Source organism: Vitis vinifera, chromosome 15 (genome assembly GCF_030704535.1).
Source record: "Vitis vinifera cultivar Pinot Noir 40024 chromosome 15, ASM3070453v1".
NCBI classification, from domain to species: Eukaryota; Viridiplantae; Streptophyta; class Magnoliopsida; order Vitales; family Vitaceae; genus Vitis; species Vitis vinifera.
In genome coordinates, this window is record NC_081819.1 from 16,805,717 (window position 1) to 16,825,991 (window position 20,275).

At 38.2% G+C, this 20,275-nt stretch overlaps 2 protein-coding genes across 2 annotated transcripts; both read left to right on the forward strand.

The window, feature by feature from the left end:
- Positions 1-4,165: 4,165 nt before the first annotated feature.
- LOC104881792 (uncharacterized) lies at positions 4,166-17,187 on the forward strand. Its single transcript, XM_010663014.3, has 2 exons — positions 4,166-4,767; positions 15,313-17,187. Exons 1-2 carry the CDS (start codon positions 4,297-4,299, stop codon positions 16,726-16,728), a joined length of 1,887 nt encoding a protein of 628 aa, XP_010661316.1. The 5' UTR covers positions 4,166-4,296; the 3' UTR covers positions 16,729-17,187.
- Positions 17,188-17,244: 57 nt separating this feature from the next.
- Positions 17,245-20,239, forward strand: LOC100247884 (uncharacterized). Its single transcript, XM_002275813.5, has 6 exons — positions 17,245-17,756; positions 17,822-17,881; positions 17,969-18,081; positions 18,408-18,476; positions 19,770-19,821; positions 19,939-20,239. Exons 1-6 carry the CDS (start codon positions 17,487-17,489, stop codon positions 20,074-20,076), a joined length of 702 nt encoding a protein of 233 aa, XP_002275849.3. The 5' UTR covers positions 17,245-17,486; the 3' UTR covers positions 20,077-20,239.
- Positions 20,240-20,275: the final 36 nt, after the last annotated feature.

Consider the following 20,275-nt stretch of genomic DNA (forward strand, 5'->3'; position numbering starts at 1 on the left):
CTGTGTTTGTCATGAATTACAGGTTGCTTGAAACAGCTATGAGAGCTCTTTCTTATTGTGCCAGCCACTTTCAATTTCAGTCTCTGTTATCTCCAGTTCTGAAGTTTGTATAACATCATTTGGGACAGTTTCCTAATTCATGATTTTTGCCTGAATTGAAAGGGGAAGGTAAAGCGAAAGTTACAATTTTTAAAGGATAATATTGATATTGTAAAAATTTTATTAAATATAAAAAAATATTTTGTATAAGCTATAAAAAATGGAAAAAAGTAAAATTTTTAAAGTAATTTTTTTTTTTTAAGTAAAAAGCACATTGAACAAAATTAATCACATTAAAGTTATTCTTTTTTGACTTCTTATGGTGATGACTGATTATTTATCCTTACCTAAAAATAACGTGTTACCTTTGACTATTGTCTCTAACACCAATGATTAGTTGGCTCGTAACAGCTTTGAACTTTATAGTTTGACGTTTATACTTAGTAACGGTTGTGACATTCGATGCACTTAATGTCTTCCGTATTTAGTGCCCGGACAATTTTTATTTGTCTACATCCTAAGATGGACAGATAATGATATTTAGTGGAGGGACACCGATACACTGCAAGCACAGAACAAGAGTCACGCTAGACGAAGGTGAGCATCCCACACATCCCAAATACACTTCTATCTTGGCACAACTGTTGAAGAAAAACATGCAGTGTATATTGTTGAAGCCTTGCGTCACTGGGGTCCTCGCAGTAGCTAGATGGACGCTCCCTTTCAACTGAAGATGATTCTTACTTCGATCAACCTGCAAAAGACGTCTGGACAGGTTGTCTGGACACACCCTTCGATGGTTTTGTTAGCCTTCTCTCTGATAATCAATCTCCCATTTTTACTGAGTAAGAAAGCTTACCTTCTCTCCTCGCATGAGGGTCCTTTTATAGTGTCAAAAGCTCTGTTCCCTTTAATGGTGGGAAGACTTTTTAGCTTGTCATGATGGCGCTGAGGTAGTGGCAGAGCCATCATTGTCCTGCAGGCGGCTGTCAGAGATCGTGGGGGGGATGACTTGTCGTCGTTCCTGTCCTTTCGCTTTGCAAGCTGCGGAATGCGGGCTATGACAGGTTGTCTGAAGTGACTTAGTATGGTCCCGTCGAAAGTGCTTCTGGCAATGTAGACCAAGATGACCCACGTTTCGCGGCCAAGGCTTTTGGGTAAGTTGCTAGCGCTGGGTTCGGACCACATGTCCGGACAAGAGAGGGGCCGTTCGGATAGTGGGTTTGAGAGTGCCGTATGCCCCCCTGAGGGAATCCGAATAGAGAGTTGATGTGCCACGTGTCCCATGGAGGGGTGTTGTGCGAGGTTGCCACATGGATGTTTGGGGGTAGTCCCTACATATATGAAATGTTTTATTCATTTGTAAACAAATCTTAGGCTGAGGGTTTCTTATGGTAGATCTTCGACAAAGACATCTTCGTCCCAACTGTTATTACAAAGCATGAAATTCATTCTTCTTCCACTTTTATTTATAAATTCTGCGGATCTTAGTGGCCTTTGGATTCGCTATATATATATATATAAGGATCATCATTTAAAAGGTAAAATTTTCCATTTAAAAAATTTATAAATAAATAATTAAAAATTATTAAGAAGAAAAAAAAAGACTTTAATTAAATTAGCAAAGATTGTGCAACAAATTTTGGAGAGAATTTAAGGAACAAAAATAATTTTTTTAGTTTAAAAGTAAATGTAGAGGACTGAAGTACTATATTAAATTGTAACAACTAAGATATATTTCTAAATATGATTTTGATAAAATTTCCTAATTCTTATAGTTGAATTAATTTCTCTTAACTCATATTGAAACTTTAAAATTTGAACCTCAATTTAAGTAATTAAAAGCAACTAGGAAATCAAAATTATTTTTAAAGCTCCATCCCTCTACTATCACCACACACCCCTTAAAAATTCTCATAATTTTAATTTCATTATATATGTCCCATCGCAAGCTTTTCCATTCAGACCAAATAGAATTTAGGTCACCAAGCTTTACTAGAAAGAAACTCAACTTAAAGCTCCATCATCTTTAATATATTTGAATTGATTTAATGAAGAGAAATTTATAAAAAAGAACAAAATTCTCATGAAAAATGAATACCTTATTTTTTATATTTTAATCAATTTGAAATATTTCAAATTTTGTGATTTTTCGAAAAGATATGAAGACTCCTAACTATTCTTATAAAATTCTAGACTCTTTAATAAATCTAACCATGTTTTTTAGAATCATGATACTTAATATAAAATTTTTGGAGACATAGATGAAAAATAAAATGGTTCGACTAAGATAGTTTTGAATCACTTGTATATCTCAATGTTCTAGGATATTTTGGCTAAGTATCCTGATTTCTAATTAATTTTATGTGTTCTTACACTCCAAAAGGAAATTGTAAAATCTGATTTCACTTAATTCCAAGTCCGTTTACATAGGAAAATAATTTGGTAATTATTAATAGTTTTCAAGAGTATACACTACGACAATTTTGGATTCCAATACTTTTGGTATTATTTGAGTTGTTTTTGGGTTTATAAACTATTTTTAAAATATTCTATACTCATCGTATAATAGATTTGGAGAGTTTCATAATTTTTAGAGCTTGTTTGATTAGTGAGAAAAATCAAGAAATTGAATAGAATTTCAAAGTATTCTATTTTGGGAAACTATAAAATTGATTTAGGTTGAGGCTTAGTTGATAGTTCTTTGATGACCATTTGACTTAATTATTAATTCTTAAAGTTTTTAAGACTCATCAACAAACTCGTTAGCTCAAGTTTTACTTGAATTGGACTTCATTTGCCTAATTTTTTTATTTTTAGAAAATTTACATATTTCCGTTTAGAGTATAATTTATGTCAAAGTAGTTTAGCAAGACCTTAGGATTTTAATTCCCATTTCTTGACTAAATTTTCAAATCTTGGTATTTATTTAAATGTTCTTTTGTTAGGGTAAAACCTATAGACAAATTTTGTAATAACTTGGCTGCAAGTTCATGAAATAAATATCTCTTATGTTATATATGTTATTTCTATAATTTTTCTAGAAGTACGAGGCATATGTCAAATTCTTATTTGATCAAAATGCACATTATTTATGTTGAGTTTACAAAAATGAATATTACTTATCTTCAAAAAATTATTTATTATCATACATATATTTACAATGACATTAAATACCTTATTATAATATATCAAATTGTTGGACTATTTGGACATTGATATCTATAGACATGATAACAAGTATACACATTAAATACCCTATTATAATATATATGTTATTTCTATAATTTTTCTAGAAGTACGAGGCATATGTCAAATTCTTTGGTATTGTAATTGGAGGTACTGACATCCAAAATATCATATAGATGTGGGAGTTCACCATAATCAATTTATTATAGATATGTTTAACCAATGATTACATGTTTTACATCTCATACTTTTTTAAATGCTATTATAATTATTTTACGTTAATTTTTATTTACTAAATTTATTACATGATATGTTTTAGAACTATCTTTAATATAAATTAATTATCCTAATACTTGTGTATTGTAACTATTCATTAGACTTTGTATTCATTCGATAGATTTTAATGTTTTTCAGGTGAAGACTTTTGTGTGTTGATTAAGGTGGTAGACTCGGGTATAACCTCTGTTATAAATCCTCCATGAAAGGACATTTTTTCATTCATTCATTTTCATTTTTGTTTCTTAGAGCAAGAGTGTAATTCAAGGTTTTAAGATGACTAACATTTTAAAATATCAAGTGGTAAAAATATGAAATATTATTTTAAATATTAATATTAATAATAATTTATTTTTTATATTATTTTCCATTACATTTATTATATAAATCCTACTTTTTATTTAGTAATTGCTAAATTTTAGTGTTCATATCGAAATATATCTTAATAAGATAAGTATTAAAAAACTTTTAAGCAATCTATAAGATATAAAATCTTATTATTTTATATCTTAATTCAATTACTATAACTTTTTTCCAACGATTTAGATTTCATGGTATATTTTGGGTGTTTTGGAATGTAACTATTTTCCTAATTTTTAATTTTTGTATACTAATTTTATAATGATACGTAAAACTTCTAGAAGAAATTAAACCCAGAGAATTTCATTCTCAAATCCCCTGTAAATTCACAAAATCTTCACTTCTACGCCCCATTTATCATTCAACACAATGGAGTGAACATCCAGGAAAATCAACCCGTCCAAAGCCCTAAACACCCATCAACAACCTCCCATGGATCAACAGCAGCAGCAACAACACCAACAATTCTACCAGTATCATCTTCAATCCTCTCAGCCCTATGATCCATCTCAAGTTCAAGCCTACGATCTGTCAGCACAAGCCTATTACACATACAATCAAGACCAGCAATATGGGTACTATCCACAACCCTACGCCACTGATTACCAGAATCAGCAGCAACCCACTTCGATTCACCCTCCTGGGGTCCCAATTCCGCCTGAACCCACTCACACGGTAGGACCTGACTATGCCCATTTGCAGGCTCCCCACAATGCTTATTACCCACAGGGGGTTCATGAACAGCAGCAGCAGCAGCAACAACAACATATGGGTTATCCCGATTCGGCTCAAGCTGGGTCTAACTTGTTCCAGATGGCCGGAAATATGGATTCGGCTCAGGGTTCTGCGGAGCAGTGGCAGGTCAACAATGGAGGTTTTGGTCCTGGTCCTGTTCGCCCGCCGGTAATGGATTTGTTTATTAATTTTTATAGCATGTTGCTCAATTTGATAAATCCTTTTGTGTGTTTTTTGAATTAGGGTTTTGATTGTGTAGCCTTGACATTGCTGGGTTTTCCCCTTCTTTTTGGCATTGGCGAATTTTAGTATTTGGGTCTTAACAGCTTTAATTGTGATTTCCTGTTTTCTTTAATATGTGGCTTTAGTTTTATCTGGGTTTGGCATTATTTATGTGTTGTTAATTATTTATCTCATTGTAAAATTCTACGTTTTCCCTGAATTTATCTATTTTTTTGTGGTTAGTGGCTAATTTGATATTCATGATTAGGGTAATTTGAGAGTTTCATTACTTCAGTATGCATTTTGTTTATTAGTTTTTCTCCTTTAAACAATGCATTTTATTTTTACGGGGTTGTATGGAAACATTACTATGGGGTGGTTACAAAAATTATATGAACATAGATTTAGTTTTGCTTGGGGCAAGTGTAAATGTGGTAAGCACTAGGAATTTAGATTTTTTGCCCCCATAATGGAGGTAGTACAGATGGGGAATGTTTGTCAGACAAACAGAGACAGATAGGATTTCAACGTGGGGAACAGCAAGAAATTAGTATAAGGTGTCACTGAATGCCTGCAACCATTTCTTTTGGTAGGCAAGGATCAACAAGGCTAGATTGAATGAACCCCAACAGAATCCAAGTTTATTGGTGGGATTAATTTTAGATCCCTAATGATAGGAAAGAGATGGGAAAGGGATAATGAAAAGCTTCAGGAAAAAGAATTCCTGTATCCAAGAGAGCTCAAACTGTCAAAAAGAAAAAATGTCCTGAAAGCAGCAGGTTCTTATTCTAATAGCCTTCGCAGTCAACACATGTAAAAAAATGGGGAATGGTCTCTTCGAGTTTCACCTTTGAAACCTCATGCCAAAAAATTAAAAAAAAAATGATTTCTTTCACTTTATATGCACCAGGCGACACTCCATCAATGAAGTGCCATGTAAGCCCCTCCTTCCCCTCATATTCTCCCTCCTTCATCAGAAGCATTTTCCTACCCTCCTCCAACCTCCCCACTGAAAGTCCCTCTGCAACTTCTCCAAGAGACAGGGATGATAAAGATGAATATAACATAGACTGAAATGCTTGAATGGGTACTCTTGATAAGAGTTATCATCCCTCTGTTTACAGCCTCTTCCTATTTGTCAACCTTCTTTCCACTCTTTCCATGCCAAATCCTAAACTGCTTTAGATTTTTTAGAGGCCCCAAAGGAAATCACAATAATCTTGTAGTGGGTATTTTTCTTATCTTACCCCTTATGTTGGCTGTAGAAAGTGAACATTTCCCACCAAATCCACTACAGTGATAATGTGTTAGTCTACATGATACAGTTGTTAATTGTGTCCCTAGGTGCAAAAAAAGAAAAATCCTAGTAAACCTTTTGACTCTTTTTCGAACTGTCAAATGGGTCATTGGGTCCAATCACATAATGCTGCAGTGTCATGCAACATAGCTTAGCAATCCTCGTTTTGAAATTATTTTGTAAATTTTTTTTACCTGAAATTATCCTTACTATTTTTTTCCTCAAAATTTTTCACTAAGGTTGTTGCCTTGTAAGGTTTCTATTTGTTTTCTTCCCCAAAATTCTTCTTTTACTTTGACTTCTGCATTAGTGTTGTATATCTTGCCTATACATGGTTAATGACCAATTCTATGTTTTTAGTCAGCTTTGGATAATCTAATGCTCTTTTTGTTTTTTGTTTTTTTTTTCCATATTGATCGGGCCCTTTGCATAACTGCATTATTAAAATTTTATAGTTTTATCTTTATTGAAATTGAACACATTGATTGTGCCTCACTCAGCTCAGGCAATAGGCCTTGGTCTGTGTTTTGTGACTAGGCTTCAGCATACTTTTGCTCCTTAGGTGTTAATAAGCATGCTGCATGATCATACCTTGTGTTAAAAGTAGTCATCATCATCATTTAAATATCAATTTGTTTGTTTAATTTGGCAATGAAAGGTTTTTTTTCTCTTCTCTGCTTTCAATGGATTATATAATGTCTTTAGATTGGCTAGGTTTCCTTGGTTATTAGATCTCTTCAACATATATGGATGGTCTATATTAAAAACCTTCTTAATTTGTGGTTTGAAGGGGTTTTTGTTTTCGTTTGTTTGGGAGGGGGTTGTTGTTGTATTATTATCAGGGATCTTATCTAGCTTAACTTATATGTTTGTTATCCCTAGTAGCGTTTTCTATGTCACCTTGTTACAGCTTAGAGAACATATGAAATGTGATTTTATTCTTGGTTTTGGCATCAATTTGATAACAGGTGAATTTAAATGGGAGGGCCAAAATTGTCAAGCGCTAATTTTGAGATTTCAGGATGTTAAATTTCTATGATGCATTGCATTCTAACAAGACACAAGGAAATTTGAATTTTATTGAAATTTGAGTTTGGAAGAATAAGCTATCTAACATGATTACAGTTTTATCATGAGGCACACAAACAGCCTGTTTCTCGACTTGGCTCGGCTCTGCTCAGCTTGTTTACTTCCCACCTTAAGATGTTTGTTTCACTGAAGAAGTTCTTAGTCACAAGATTTGTGCTGATTTGAAGATTCCACTCTTGACATGGTACAAATATTTTGCACATGGGAGTGAATTTCTTGTTAGGTGCTCCTTTGATCTCCTATAGAAATATAATTGAGACGATAGGGCTGATTTGTACTAAATCCTCAGCACTACTGTCTAGTTATTCTTCAAAGATGAAGAAAAGGGTTCTATAAACTTGGCACAGAGCCCTAAAGCAACCATATAAGGCTTACCCTTAATAAGATCTTCCACCCTGTCAATGAGGCAAATGTGGCAATTGCTTTAGGTGCCACCTTATTGATGCCATACCAATGGAACATGGTTGGTTGCTTTAGAGTTCATGTGAGCTTGTTGGTATCCTTCTCTGGTACACTCTTTTAGATCAAATGATCACTATCTTTCCCAAACTTGTGTGTTAGCTATTGTGCTGACTCACATTGTTGGATGTGATTGTTATCATTTGGTTTAGCATTCAGCTGTTATAGTCATGTGGAGGCACTTATGAGCTTGTTCCGCTGCTTAACTGTATGGCCTTATTATCTGAATCATGCAGTGTGTCCTGCAGTTAAGGATGTGGTACAGGGAAATTTCTTTTCTTTTCTTTTCTTTTTGAACAAGGTGTTTTGTTCTCTATTTTGGACTTAGGTAAGCGGTGAGCCTATCTTGAGGGTTCTAAATTGAGCATCTCGAGGATACACCTCACACCACGGTGCTGCCAAAAATATGTGGAGAAGATGGATGCTATGAGAGTTTTTGGTGGAGAATAACTGGTGGGTCTTTTTATTCTTCAAACAGTTGGGATCTTTGAAGAAATGGTCATAGAAACCATGGGTTGTAGCTCAAGCGTAATGAGGAAATGTTATCTTTTGCAATCTAATGGTTTCCCCTGACGCTTAGGCCTATCCCATCAAAAATTCCAACTCCAGACTTTAAGAACAAAACGTAAATTTTCATTTTTCTTTTTCATTTTTTTTCCTGATGCTCGTTAGTTATTGAAAGGAAGGAAGATGTCATGTCAAAACATCAAATGGGTCATCCGAAGGTGGAGTAGGATCTTGGAAAAAACCAGTATTTAAAAGAAACTGATTATTGGGTTTGATTTCAAATCTGGTAGCAAGCTCTACCTTACGAAAGCAGGGCCAACACTCCATTTTCAAGACTTGGCTTTTTTTGATTCTCAAGAGGATGTGATCCTATGTGATGTTTTACATTTGATGTTGTCCTTTAAGAAAAGTGGCTTTGCATATGTCTGTTCCTGTAATTGAGTATTGAGCCTTTTATTAATGGGAATAATCTAAAAATGTAGGCTTCTTATAGGAGAGCTCACTTGTAGTTTGAAAATATGATACTAATATTAGGTATGTCAACCTGAAGATTGACTTTCAGAACCTTAATAGACCCATTTTTCAACTAAAATACAGTTTAAATTTTGTCAGCAGATGTTGTCTCATTGTGAAAGATGCAAATCAGATCTTTTGAAAAATGAACTGAAAAGGTTTGTTGTATTGGATTATTTGCATATATTTGTTTTTGTTGTGTTCTTGCTCTTTGTATTTATAGTATTGAATTTTAGTTATGTAATGTGATGATTCTAATTCAATTAGATGCTTAAAATGAACACATTGTAATATCACTGATGAAGCCCAACTTCATTTTTGGTCATTTCTTAAGTTTGTAAAATAAAACCCAAATTAAACAGATATCACCTGACATTGCTTTTTATAAAGGAGGAATTATGACTTCTTTTTGCTGACTCAAAAACAGGAAAATGGTTCTAAAATCCCTTTTTGGGGTAAAATAAATATTATAGAAAAGCAACAAGGGAGGAAAACAATTTATAAAGAGCATACAGGTAGCACCCAAATGACCAAATTAAAGGAAAGATCATGATCATACACAACCTTCAAACTCGGAATCCAAACAATCAATGAAATCTATGAGACAATGACTTAATCCTCCATTTCCTCTTCTATCCTAATACATGGACTTGAAAGTTCTTTCCAGTTTCCTTTTTGAGGTGGCCAAGGATCTCCAAATCTCTGAAAATTTGGCATTCCTTCCTTTGAAACTCAGCTTTAATAGAGGATATCGCTTAAAATCAAGTCACTAGTGATCTTCCACTGCCTGTTAGTTTTAAAAAGGCGGGCTGGGGGGGGGCTTCTAAGCCCATTTCTGGCACGGGTTTTGTGGAGCGGTCCTCCTCGGCTAGGGCTTCGTCAGTTCCCGCGGATGTTGAAGGGGGGATGGAATCGGAGCTCTTGGCTGTCCAAGTTGAAGCCACCATCGAGTTGACGCCGTGTCGATGGAGAGTCACCGACGAGGCTCTGATGGAGGAGGCTTCCAGGTATTACGTTGGTCCTATTTCTCCTTCTGAGTTGGGGCATCAGGGATACTCTTCTTCTTCTTCTTCTTGGGGCAACACCGAGGCTATAGGGGCTTTGGAGGGGTTGGATTATGGAGCAGAAGGGGAGTTGGGTCGTTTTGAGCCTAGTGTGGGGAGAAACAAAGCCGCGTCGACTTTCGGAGACTGGAGTGGACATTCTTAGGACTCGAGTGACACTAAGAGAGGGAATGAGTTAGCTCTTGTACTAGTTGGGGAGGATTTTACTAGTCTTTGTGAGGAAGAAAGTGCCTGCCACATAGAAGAAGGGGGAAGTGGGGAAGGGTGGAGTTCTAGCAGCCTTCCGAGGTTCAGTTGCTGCTTGGGGATGATGGAAGGCTTCGAAGAGGAAATCTTATATTTCTTAAGGAGAATGAAGGGGAGAATTGAGCAAAAGGGTAAGGAAGGGGTGACTAGGAAGACGAGTTTAAAATCTTCAAAATCCAGTAGGGAACTCAAGAAGTTGGAGTGGATTGTTAGCTACAAAAAGGCAAAAATGGGTTCTAGCGCGGGTATTTTCGGAGGGGCTTCAGGATCAGGGTGTAAATGAAGATAAGAATTCTGTCGTGGAATGTTAGAGGGGCTAATGATAGGGATAAAAGGAGGATTATCAAGTTAGTTATTAAATCCCAAAGAGTGGATGTGGTTTGTGTACAGGAAACTAAAATTAAAGAAATGACTACGAGGCTTGTTCGAAGTTTGGGGGTAGGAAGAAATATAGAGTGGAGAGCAGTCAACTCTAGGGGTGCAGTTGGGGGTATTTTGGTGTTTTGGGACAATAGGCTGGTGGAGTTGGTGGGATGGGAAGAAGGGGTGTTCTCAATTTTGTGCCGGTTCAAAAATTGTGTGGATGGTGTTGTGTGGGTGTTCACTAGTGTGTATGGGCCGGTTTGCAGTGGAGATAGAGAGGAGTTCTGGGAGGAACTTGGGTCAGTTAAAGGGTTATGGAGTGACCCTTGGTGTGTGGGAGGGGATTTCAATTTGGTAAGGTTTCTAGAGGAGCGTAGTAGGGGAGGTGGTCTTACAGCTTCAATGAGGAGATTCTCAGAAGTGTTAGAGGATTTGGAGCTCAGGGATTATCCTTTGAGGGGGGGCCGGTTTACTTGGAGAGGAGGATTGAATAACCAGGTCCAGTCTAGGCTGGATAGGTTCTTAGTGACGGATAACTGGGTTAATCTATTCAATGGGGTTGTGCAGGGTATTCTCCCCAGACCGGTCTTGGATCACTTCCCGGTCCTCCTAGAAGGAGGAGGGCTGAAGAGGGGACCTTCCCCTTTCAAACCCCTTTCAAATTTGAGAACATGTGGTTGGAGGAGGAGGGTTTCAAAGACAAGATGAAGACGTGGTGGGGGAGTTTAAATTTTACTAGGTCATCCAACTACATTTTAGATGCTAAATTGAGGGCCCTTAAAAATATTCTGAAGATTTGGAATAAAGAAGAGTTTGGGTTAGTTGAGGCTAAAAAGGGTGAAGCTCTTAAGCAGGTTGAGTATTGGGATGAAAAGGAGAAATATGCAGCTTTAAATATGGAAGAATGTGAAGCAAGAAATGGAGCAAGGGAGTCCTACAAGTCTTGGGTGATGAAGGAAGAGATTTTTTGGAGGCAGAAGTCTAGGGAGTTGTGGTTGAAGGAGGGGAACAATAACACCAGATTCTTTCATAGGATGGCGAATGCTCATAGTAGAAGAAACTAGCTGTCCAAGTTGAAAGTTAATGGTTGTTGGCATTCAGAGGAAAATAACTTAAGAAACAGTGTGGTGGGGGTGTTTTCAGAGCTGTACCAAGAGGAAGAGGGGTGGTGCCCTAGTGTCGACAGGATCTCTTTTATGAGGTTAGATAATAGTGAGGTTGAGGGGTTGGAGAACCCTTTCTTGGAGGAAGAGGTGTTTGCAGCTCTTACGGACCTAGGCAAAGACAAAGCCTCGGGGCCGGATGACTTTACAATGGTGTTTTGGCTTTTTGGGTGGGATGTGGTGAAGGTTGAAATTATGGGCTTTTTTAGAGAATTCCATGAAAGGGGCAGATTTATAAAATCTCTAAATGCAACCTTATTGGCTTTAGTCCCTAAGAAAAGAGGTGCAGAAGATTTGAAAGATTTCAAACCGATTAGCCTTGTGGGAAGCCTTTACAAGTTGTTGGTCAAGGTGTTGGCAAATAGAATCAAGAAGGTAATGGGAAAAGTGATTTCAGAACCCCAAAATGCCTTTGTGGAGGGTAGACAAATTCTTGATGCAGTTTTGATTGCTAATGAGGTTGTGGATTCCAGATTGAAAAGCAATCAAGGGGGCGTGATGTGCAAGTTGGATATAGAGAAGACCTATGATCATATCGCCTGGAAGTTCTTGTTGGTTGTGCTAAAGCAAATGGGATTTGGGGAGAGATGGATTAAGTGGATAGAGTGGTGTATTTCAACTGTAAGATACTCTGTTCTTATAAATGGCTCTCCTTCCGGATTCTTCCAAAGCTCAAGGGGTTTGAGACAAGGAGATCCTCTATCCCCTTATTTGTTTGTGATAGTTATGGAGGTGTTTAGTTGCTTAATGAGAAGGGCCATTAGTGGGGGCTTTTTATCTGGATGGAGGGTTAGAGGTAAGGGTGGAGAAGGGATTCTGATATCTCATTTGCTTTTTGTGGATGACACCTTGGTGTTTTGTGAGGAGTCTCAGGATCAGTTGACATATCTAAGCTGGCTTTTCATGTGGTTTGAGTCTTGCTCAGGGTTGAAAGTTAACTTGGAGAAAAGTGAGCTTATTCCGATGGGGAGGGTGAATGATATAGAGGATTTGGCTTTGGAGTTGGGCTGTAAGGTGGGTGATCTGCCTTCCAGTTATTTGGGATTGCCTTTGGGGGCACCTTTCAAATCAGAGGTGGTATGGGATAGTGTTGAAGAGAGGTTTAGGAAAAGGTTGGTTATGTGGAAGAGACAGTATATTTCCAAAGGCGGAAGACTCACCCTAATTCGGAGCACTCTTTCCAGTTTGCCGGTTTACTTCATGTCTCTTTTCCTTTTGCCCAGAAAAAGTAAGGATGAGGTTGGAGAAGATTTAGAGGGACCTCCTGTGGGGGGGAGGTGCTCTTGATCAGAGGCCTCATCTTGTTAGGTGGAATCTGGTTTGTCTGGAAAGAAAGAAAGGTGGTTTGGGGGTAAGAAACTTAGCGTTGATGAATAAAGCTCTCTTGGGTAAGTGGAATTGGCGTTTTGCCATTGAAAGTGAGGCTTTGTGGAAGCAAGTGATCAGTCACAAATATGGTGTAGAGGAGGGGGGTTGGTGTACTCGGGCCGAAAGTGGGAGGCATGGTGTAGGGCTTTGGAAAGCTATTAGAAAGGAGTGGTTGGGTATGTATAGCAGTTTAGCCTTCCGCGTGGGTAATGGTCGGAGAGTGAGATTCTGGAAGGATAAGTGGTGTGGAGATGAGCCTCTCTACGAGTCCTTCCCTTCTTTTTTTGCCATTTCCTGGGCTAAAGATGCCTGGGTATCGGAAGTGTGGAACCCAGATGGTGTAGGGGATGGTTGGACCCCTCTTTTCTCAAGGCGCTTAATGACTGGGAAATTGAGATGATGGGACAGTTTATGCTAAAAATCCATGCATTTAGGGTGCAAAGGGAGAACGAGGATAAGATGGTTTGGACAGCATCTAGAAGTGGTGTTTTCTTAGTCAAGTTGCTCTACTCTACTCTGGAGCCTGGTGGTTCTGTTCCGTTCCCTTATGTTGGTATTTGGAGAGCGTGTGTGCCTCCAAAGGTAGCTTTTTTTGCTTAGGAAGCTTCCTGGGGCAAAATCTTAACTTTGGACCAACTCCAAAGAAGGGGTTATTCTTTGGCAAATAGGTGTTTTCTTTGTCTTGCTGAAGGAGAAACGGTGGATCACCTTTTACTCCATTGTGTTATGATAAGGGCATTGTGGAATCTTCTTTTTTCTCTCTTTGGTGTGGAGTGGGTTCTCTCTAGTACAGTTAAGGAAACTCACCTTGGGTGGCATGGAGCGTTTGTGGGGAAAATCTGTAAAAAGGCATGACAAATGGCCCCCTTATGTATATTTTGGTCAGTTTGGAAGGAAAGAAATTTGTTGGCTTTTGGGAATGAGGTGTTGTCAATCCAAAGGTTGAAACATTCTTTTGTATGTAATCTGTGGTCATGGGTTAGGGTGTTTATAGTTTTGAGCCCTTGGTCTCTTGTTAGCTTTTGTGAGTGGCTAGGATTTACTTATAGGTAAGGGTTTCTTCCCGCTACCTTGGTTTAGAGTCGGTGGGCTGCTTTTGTATACTCCCTGTATACCTAGAGGGCACTAGTTTGGTGTCTCCTCTTTCATTTTAATATACTTCTCTTTACTTTAAAAAAAAAAAAATCTTCCATGTCAAAACATCTGTCCCCACTCTGTGCTCCCCCACTTGTCTGAGCTCAAACCTCTGAAGCTTCATAGGGCAATTCACCATTTCCAAGTCTTGTTGTGAGATTCACTAATGAATATCAGATTCCAATCCCTAGTCAGCTGAAGTAATTTCCACGGGGAAGCAACAAGAAGTACTTGGGATAGATTTGGTGATTTAGACATATTCAGCTAAATCCATGTAATATACATAAGCTAGTCAAAGCTTGTGCTTGCTTGAAGTTGTAGTTAGCAACCATCTATCTTTTAGCAGATTATATAATTCATTATGCTTGTGTTCTTCTTTACTGCCTACTTCTACCTCCTACAGGTGCAGGCTAATACAACCTCCTTACACTTCTGCATGTGTGTGCAGTCAAGCATGCATGTGCACAGTGTTTCTAATTCTGAAATCTGAACCATTTTTTTCTTGTATTTTTCTTCTTCTTCTGCTCCTCCTCCTTTTTGTTTGTCTGTTTCTAGTACTGAAATCTGGCAACTTTATTCATATTATACTCTTTCTGTTTATCGTGAACTAGACCTCTCCATTACAGCTCTGTGTGTGTGAGTGTTTCTAGTTCTGAAATCTGAACAACTTTCTTCTTATTTTTGTCTTTCTGTTTGTCTCAATTGGACCCCTCCATCAATGGTCTGTTTTTTAATCCTATTTGACAAATTTCTTAACTTCTAGCAGGTTTCATTTGGACTTAATTTGAGTTTTTTGCTTCAATTGAATTCATGTGCATCAAATTTCTGGCTAATGTTACTGATTCAACTTCATGTGGTTTTATGTGATTGGTTTGTTTGTTGAACAAGATCAGTGTACTTGTAGGGTGCTTGTGTTTCCCAGTATGAATCTCACACCTCAAGTAACTTGAATTATAAAGTTTTCAATCTGATTATTTGTTTAATTGAATCAGCCAGTTACGTAGGATGTGCTATTTCTGTCCATATCTCAGTCAACATTTTCAATGTTTCCTTGTCTAAAATTTTCATGTTTATCCACTGATTTGTACCATTTTCTTTAAATCAGTAATAATATTTGATGATTTTTTGTTTGTTGTATGCACATGAATTATTCTGTACCATGGCATGCTATATTTTGCTTGGTTTGTATTTTATGCAATCGTTTATCTCTATTGCTACTATTTACCTGATTATGCCAGCGTTTGGCATGCCATTACATGGTCCTTTTTACCCTTTGAATGTGGTGCAGATTGGTCAATCTTCATATAGAGGTGGAGGTAGAAGGGGTGGTAGACCCTTTAGAGGGGGTGGTAGATCCTTCAGAGGTGGTGGCAGGGGGCAATTTGGTCCCCATGGCTTTGGACCTGATGGTAGTGGACGTGGCCAGGGAGGTGGCAGGTACTTCCCACCACATAATGCAGCATCAACTCCAAATTTGGGATCTGTTCCAACAGCTGAGGGACCAGGAGCGTTAATCCCAGGAGAGGCTTCACAGCTCCAAGGAAAGACACCTCAAGCTTTCATGCAGCCTTTATCAGGATCAGATCCTGGCCAGGCACAATTTCCTGCAATGGCACAGCATGGCAATCCATTCTGGCGATCCCCATGTATGGCATGGTGTGAACTTTGTAGGGTTGACTGCAATACTTTGGAAATCCTGGAGCAGCACAAGAATGGAAAGAGGCACAAAAAGAATTTGCTAGTATATCAAGAGTTACAGAATCTGAACAAGCTCATAACTGGAGTGCAGAATGAACAAATGCCCATCTCTGATTTCAAACCACAACTTATTCAGTCTGAGAGAGTTGGAGGATCTGAGGATAAACAGCCTTCACAGGGTACAGGAGCTAATGGAACTGAGAAAGAGCAGCAAACAGAAGCTGAGAAGTCTGAAGTTTCAGCACAACCAACAGAAGAACAGGAGAGGAAAGCGAGGATGGATCACTTTCAAGCCCCAGGGCGTGGATTGAAGCGTAAGATGAGAGGGGGCCGAGGTGGGAAGCGCATGCGACAATTTGAGCCCCCTAAACCCAAAGAAATGATTCCTCTGATATGTGAGTTGTGCAATGTCAAGTGCGAGTCTCAGGTTGTTTTTGACAGTCATTTGGCTGGTAAAAAGCACCATTCAAACCTTAAGCGGTTCCATGGCTACCAAGCTATAATTGCAGGAGCACTTCAAGCATTAATCCCATCCAACCCTAATGCTCCATCAAACTTCTTCATCCCTCAAGTTCATCAACAAGGTGTTAGCGGCTCTCAAGGTCTTCCAGCTCAACCAATGCCTTATATGCAACAAGGCCAAGCACCAGGAATGGCACCAGGACCCGCATCAGAACCAGAGCCAGCACCAGTGTCAGCTTTGGAAACACAGGATAAAGAAGGTACCAAGACTGTAGAATCGCAGGCCACATCAGAAGCTGGGGGTCAGAATACTGTTACCGCGGAAGCTAACAGTCAGCTGCAACCTGACATAATAGCATCTGAAGCCTCGTCAGGTGTTAGTACCAATACCACCATTGTGAGTGAAACTTCAGCATTTGAAGGAAAGGATGTTATTCCTCCCATCGATGACCCAGATGTGGCACCCTCAGAGAACAAAGTTAAAGGGGCTGAACAGGTTCTTTCTACAACACCAGCAGACAAAGCTGTTGCAGTTCCCGAATAGGAAGTTGACTCATTCTGACTAAGTTCTGCCAAACAAGTCATCAAAATGGGGGAACCCCAAGTAGAAGAAAGAAGAGCTAATAGAGCAAGATGTGTTGCAGCAGAGAACAGTCTTTAGTTAAAATTCCCATGCGAGCGACCACATTATAGTTCTGAGATTTCATTAATCTCTCTTATATGATTATATCCATTACATAAAGATGTTCCTGAAGTAATTTGTTTTGGCCATGGAGCTCAGTAACCTTTTCTCATGTTTTTAGTGATACACACATCTCTGAACCATGGTGGGGGTGAGATTGTGGAGTCTCTTTCAGGATAGGACTCAGTTTGTTGCCATTGAAACCTGGTCATGGCTGAAAATTTTTAAGTAAGCTGCTGCTGTAAGCTTGCAGCATAACAATTTGCTTTATCAGTATAGTTTTCCATAACATCAATGAGCACCCATTTTAGGTTTTGATCATTTTCTAGATTCAGCTTCACTGAACGGATGGAACCTGCATTCCCCTGCAAAGGAGATGATTTGTGGAAAATTGTAAAGAATTTACCCTAAAATTATTGAAACATGTATATTTCATTTTATTGAACATTTGGAAGCAGAATTTTGAAGAAAGGATGAGTGACAGTACATTTTCCTATTTTAGCAAGGTAGATGGACACGTAAGACAATATTTCAAAATCTGAAGGAACTGTGGAAGGGATACAAAACGCTGCGTTTTGAATAAACCCGCTCCTCCCTCTCCATCTCTCCCTGTCTGAAAAATGGCGAAAGCCATGGTTGTTGAATTCCGAGTCCTCCCTCCCATGACATGTGCCCTTGTTAAGGACATTAATCCCCTTGTGTCTGTGCAATTATCTTCAGCGCATCTTCCTACAAGAATAAGGGCCGTGTCTTTAAACGAAATTCTCCCAAATGCCCTTCGCCGGAAGCACAATCCACACTGGACTGGAGGGTTCAGCCTGGGGGTAGACTTGGGAATGTCCCGCACTGGTCTTGCCCTCAGCAAAGGCTTCTCAGTTCGTCCTCTATCGGTAATCACCTTCTATAGTCTTTCTATCGCTCTCTACTTCTCTCTCTAACTTTTAGGGTTTAACAGGTCCTGAAATTGCGTGGTCAAAAGCTTGAACTCCAACTTCTAGAAATTGCAGGCAGAGAGGTTCTTATCTAAATATGCACATACGGGTTGGTTTTATTTTCGGTTTTTTTTCGGGGGTTTGAGATAATTGTTGTTGAGGAAATGTAGGAGGTTGATGAGTTCATCATTGGACTTCCAGTATCTGACGATGGGAAGGAGACGCCTCAGTCCAACAAAGTTCGAAGCGTGGCCGGAAGACTCGCCGCCCGAGCCGCGGAGAGGTGAGAATTCTACCCATTTGACTCCCACTTTGTTTATTTGCAGTTCTTTTTGTTAATTTGTATTCTTCTGTTGTGGTCTTCATTTCTGAAGTAGGAACTGTAATAATAGAGAAATTGAATTTGAGTCTTTCTGCCCCCAGTTGTAGATTTAACAGCTTCTATTTTCATGGTTCCATGTATTGAGGAATATGCTGTAAGGGTGGTCAAATCTATTGGGAAAGCAGAAAATTGGGAAATTTGCAGTCTTTGAGTATAGGAATTATTGTTTCATCTGTTTATTTGATTTTATGTGGATGTGGATTGTTCATCTCACTTTTAAAATACAGGGGTTGGAGAGTATACCTGCAGGATGAACATGGCACATCAGAGGAGGCCCTTAGCCTCATGATTGATATGTAAATTTCTTTCCTCTATCTTTGCATAGAGTAGAAAACTGGTTTTCATTCTTATGTTCTCTTCTTGCATATATATGTAATTTTTTTCCCTCACTTTGCATGGAGTAGAAAATTGGCATTGATTACTATGTTTTCCTCTTGCATATTGGTTGGCCCAATCTTTGCCAAAATGCTATGTCCCTAATTAGTTTGAATCATTTAGGGGGTTTTTTGCTTGATGCCTTACCGAAATTAAGTTTGGTTGAATGTGACTTTCTTGGCTCTTTGCCGAGCACACAAAAATTGTACAACATAGAGAGCACTCCTTCATTGACAGATGACATAGTAAATTAAGAATCTTAAGATCACTTGAAGATGAGAATGCATTTACTTAGATGTTATGAAAACACAATGTGCTTGTTTCAAATTGCATGTAAAACACTATTGCTGAATGCAATTCCCACGGGATGCCCAAACATGTCATAATCACTGTGTTCAACCTAGGTTCTCTGATATTTAAACTAAAATATATGATATATCTTGGTACTCCATTTGATTTCCGAAAGGACATGGGAGAAGGAGATGAAAAATCTTATAAAAGGTTTGTGTTAGTATGGCTATCATTAGATTCCAACTTCTGTGTAATTTTTTTTTTTTGATAGGCAAAAAAGGAATTTATTAAAAACGCCTAATAAAAGGGCATGGAAAAGGTATACAAATTGTATACGAAGGTGTCAAAAGACCTCCAACTTCTCTTGTTTCCACGCTACTTGTAGACTATGAGGTGGAAAACTTAATGGAATAATAACCCAAAATGCCCATCCTTGCAAGCATAAAATACTTCTCATGCTGTCATATTCTTGAATGAGAGTGCCTTTGGAAGTTTTTCTATTTTGAGATGTTTTTAGATGAAGTGTTTTCTCTAGAAATGTTTTTGGAATAATGACATATCAAGTGTTTATCCTGAAAACACTAATAGTGGTTTTTCAACTTTTTAAAACTGCTTTCTAAATTTTGTCAAATGCTTAGCTTTTCTTCAAAAACAGTTTATGCTAGAAGTGTTTTGTAAAAGCACAGCCAAACAAGCTCTACTTCTATGTTTCAAATTTTTAGTCAAGATGCTTTCTCTCATCTAGCAAACTACTAGCAAATAGAGTAAGGTTGAAATTTATTCCACCGAAATTTTTATGTATGAAGTATATGAAGTCTACTACTCAATGGAACAGGATTATAAATATGTGAAAACAGAAGATGTTACCCTTAAAAATGGGAACTTACTCAGACAGGGAGCTAATTTTGTTGAAACCCTTGCAGGGGCCATAGCAAGTCTGCTCGCCAAAACAGAATAGATGCTTATGCTGCCATGGTAATGTGATGATTACCCTATAAGAATGCCATGCTTTTTGCTTTCTCTACAAATCTTACAGTACAAATTGATGGAGGTTTTGAACTTTTATTTCTCCCAATCTTGTTTCATTTCAAGATGGTACTCGAGAGATACTTTTCCATGGCAGGCCAGGGAACTGAACTCGTATTGCCCAAGCAGTTGGAACTCCAAGAAAAACTTCGAAGGGGGCCACCCAAGGATGCAGACTTTTTTCCTGAAGATTTTGATGGTTAGCCTTTAAGTTTATTTACTTCCTGTCAAGGCTAATGAAGAAAATAAGATTCAGAAGCCTTCAACAATTTTGTGGTCCTCCCCATTCTTTGAAATATAAGTATGTATTTTGGGATGGTTTGTATGTTGTGTTGTTACATGGGTAGTGAATCATTTTTCTTAGAAATTCTTTGTAGCAGCAGCTCAGCCTCTTTTCCCCCTC

Excerpts from the sequence above, each read along its gene's own strand:
- LOC100247884 (XM_002275813.5), top strand. The coding sequence starts at position 17,487 with ATGGCGAAAGCCATGGTTGTTGAATTCCGAGTCCTCCCTCCCATGACA. Across the intron at positions 18,477-19,769 it reads CTTAGCCTCATGATTGATAT|GGGCCATAGCAAGTCTGCTC; the intron begins GTAAATTTCTTT and ends AAACCCTTGCAG. Across the intron at positions 19,822-19,938 it reads TAGATGCTTATGCTGCCATG|ATGGTACTCGAGAGATACTT; the intron begins GTAATGTGATGA and ends TTTCATTTCAAG.
- LOC104881792 (XM_010663014.3), top strand. The coding sequence starts at position 4,297 with ATGGATCAACAGCAGCAGCAACAACACCAACAATTCTACCAGTATCAT. Across the intron at positions 4,768-15,312 it reads CTGGTCCTGTTCGCCCGCCG|ATTGGTCAATCTTCATATAG; the intron begins GTAATGGATTTG and ends AATGTGGTGCAG.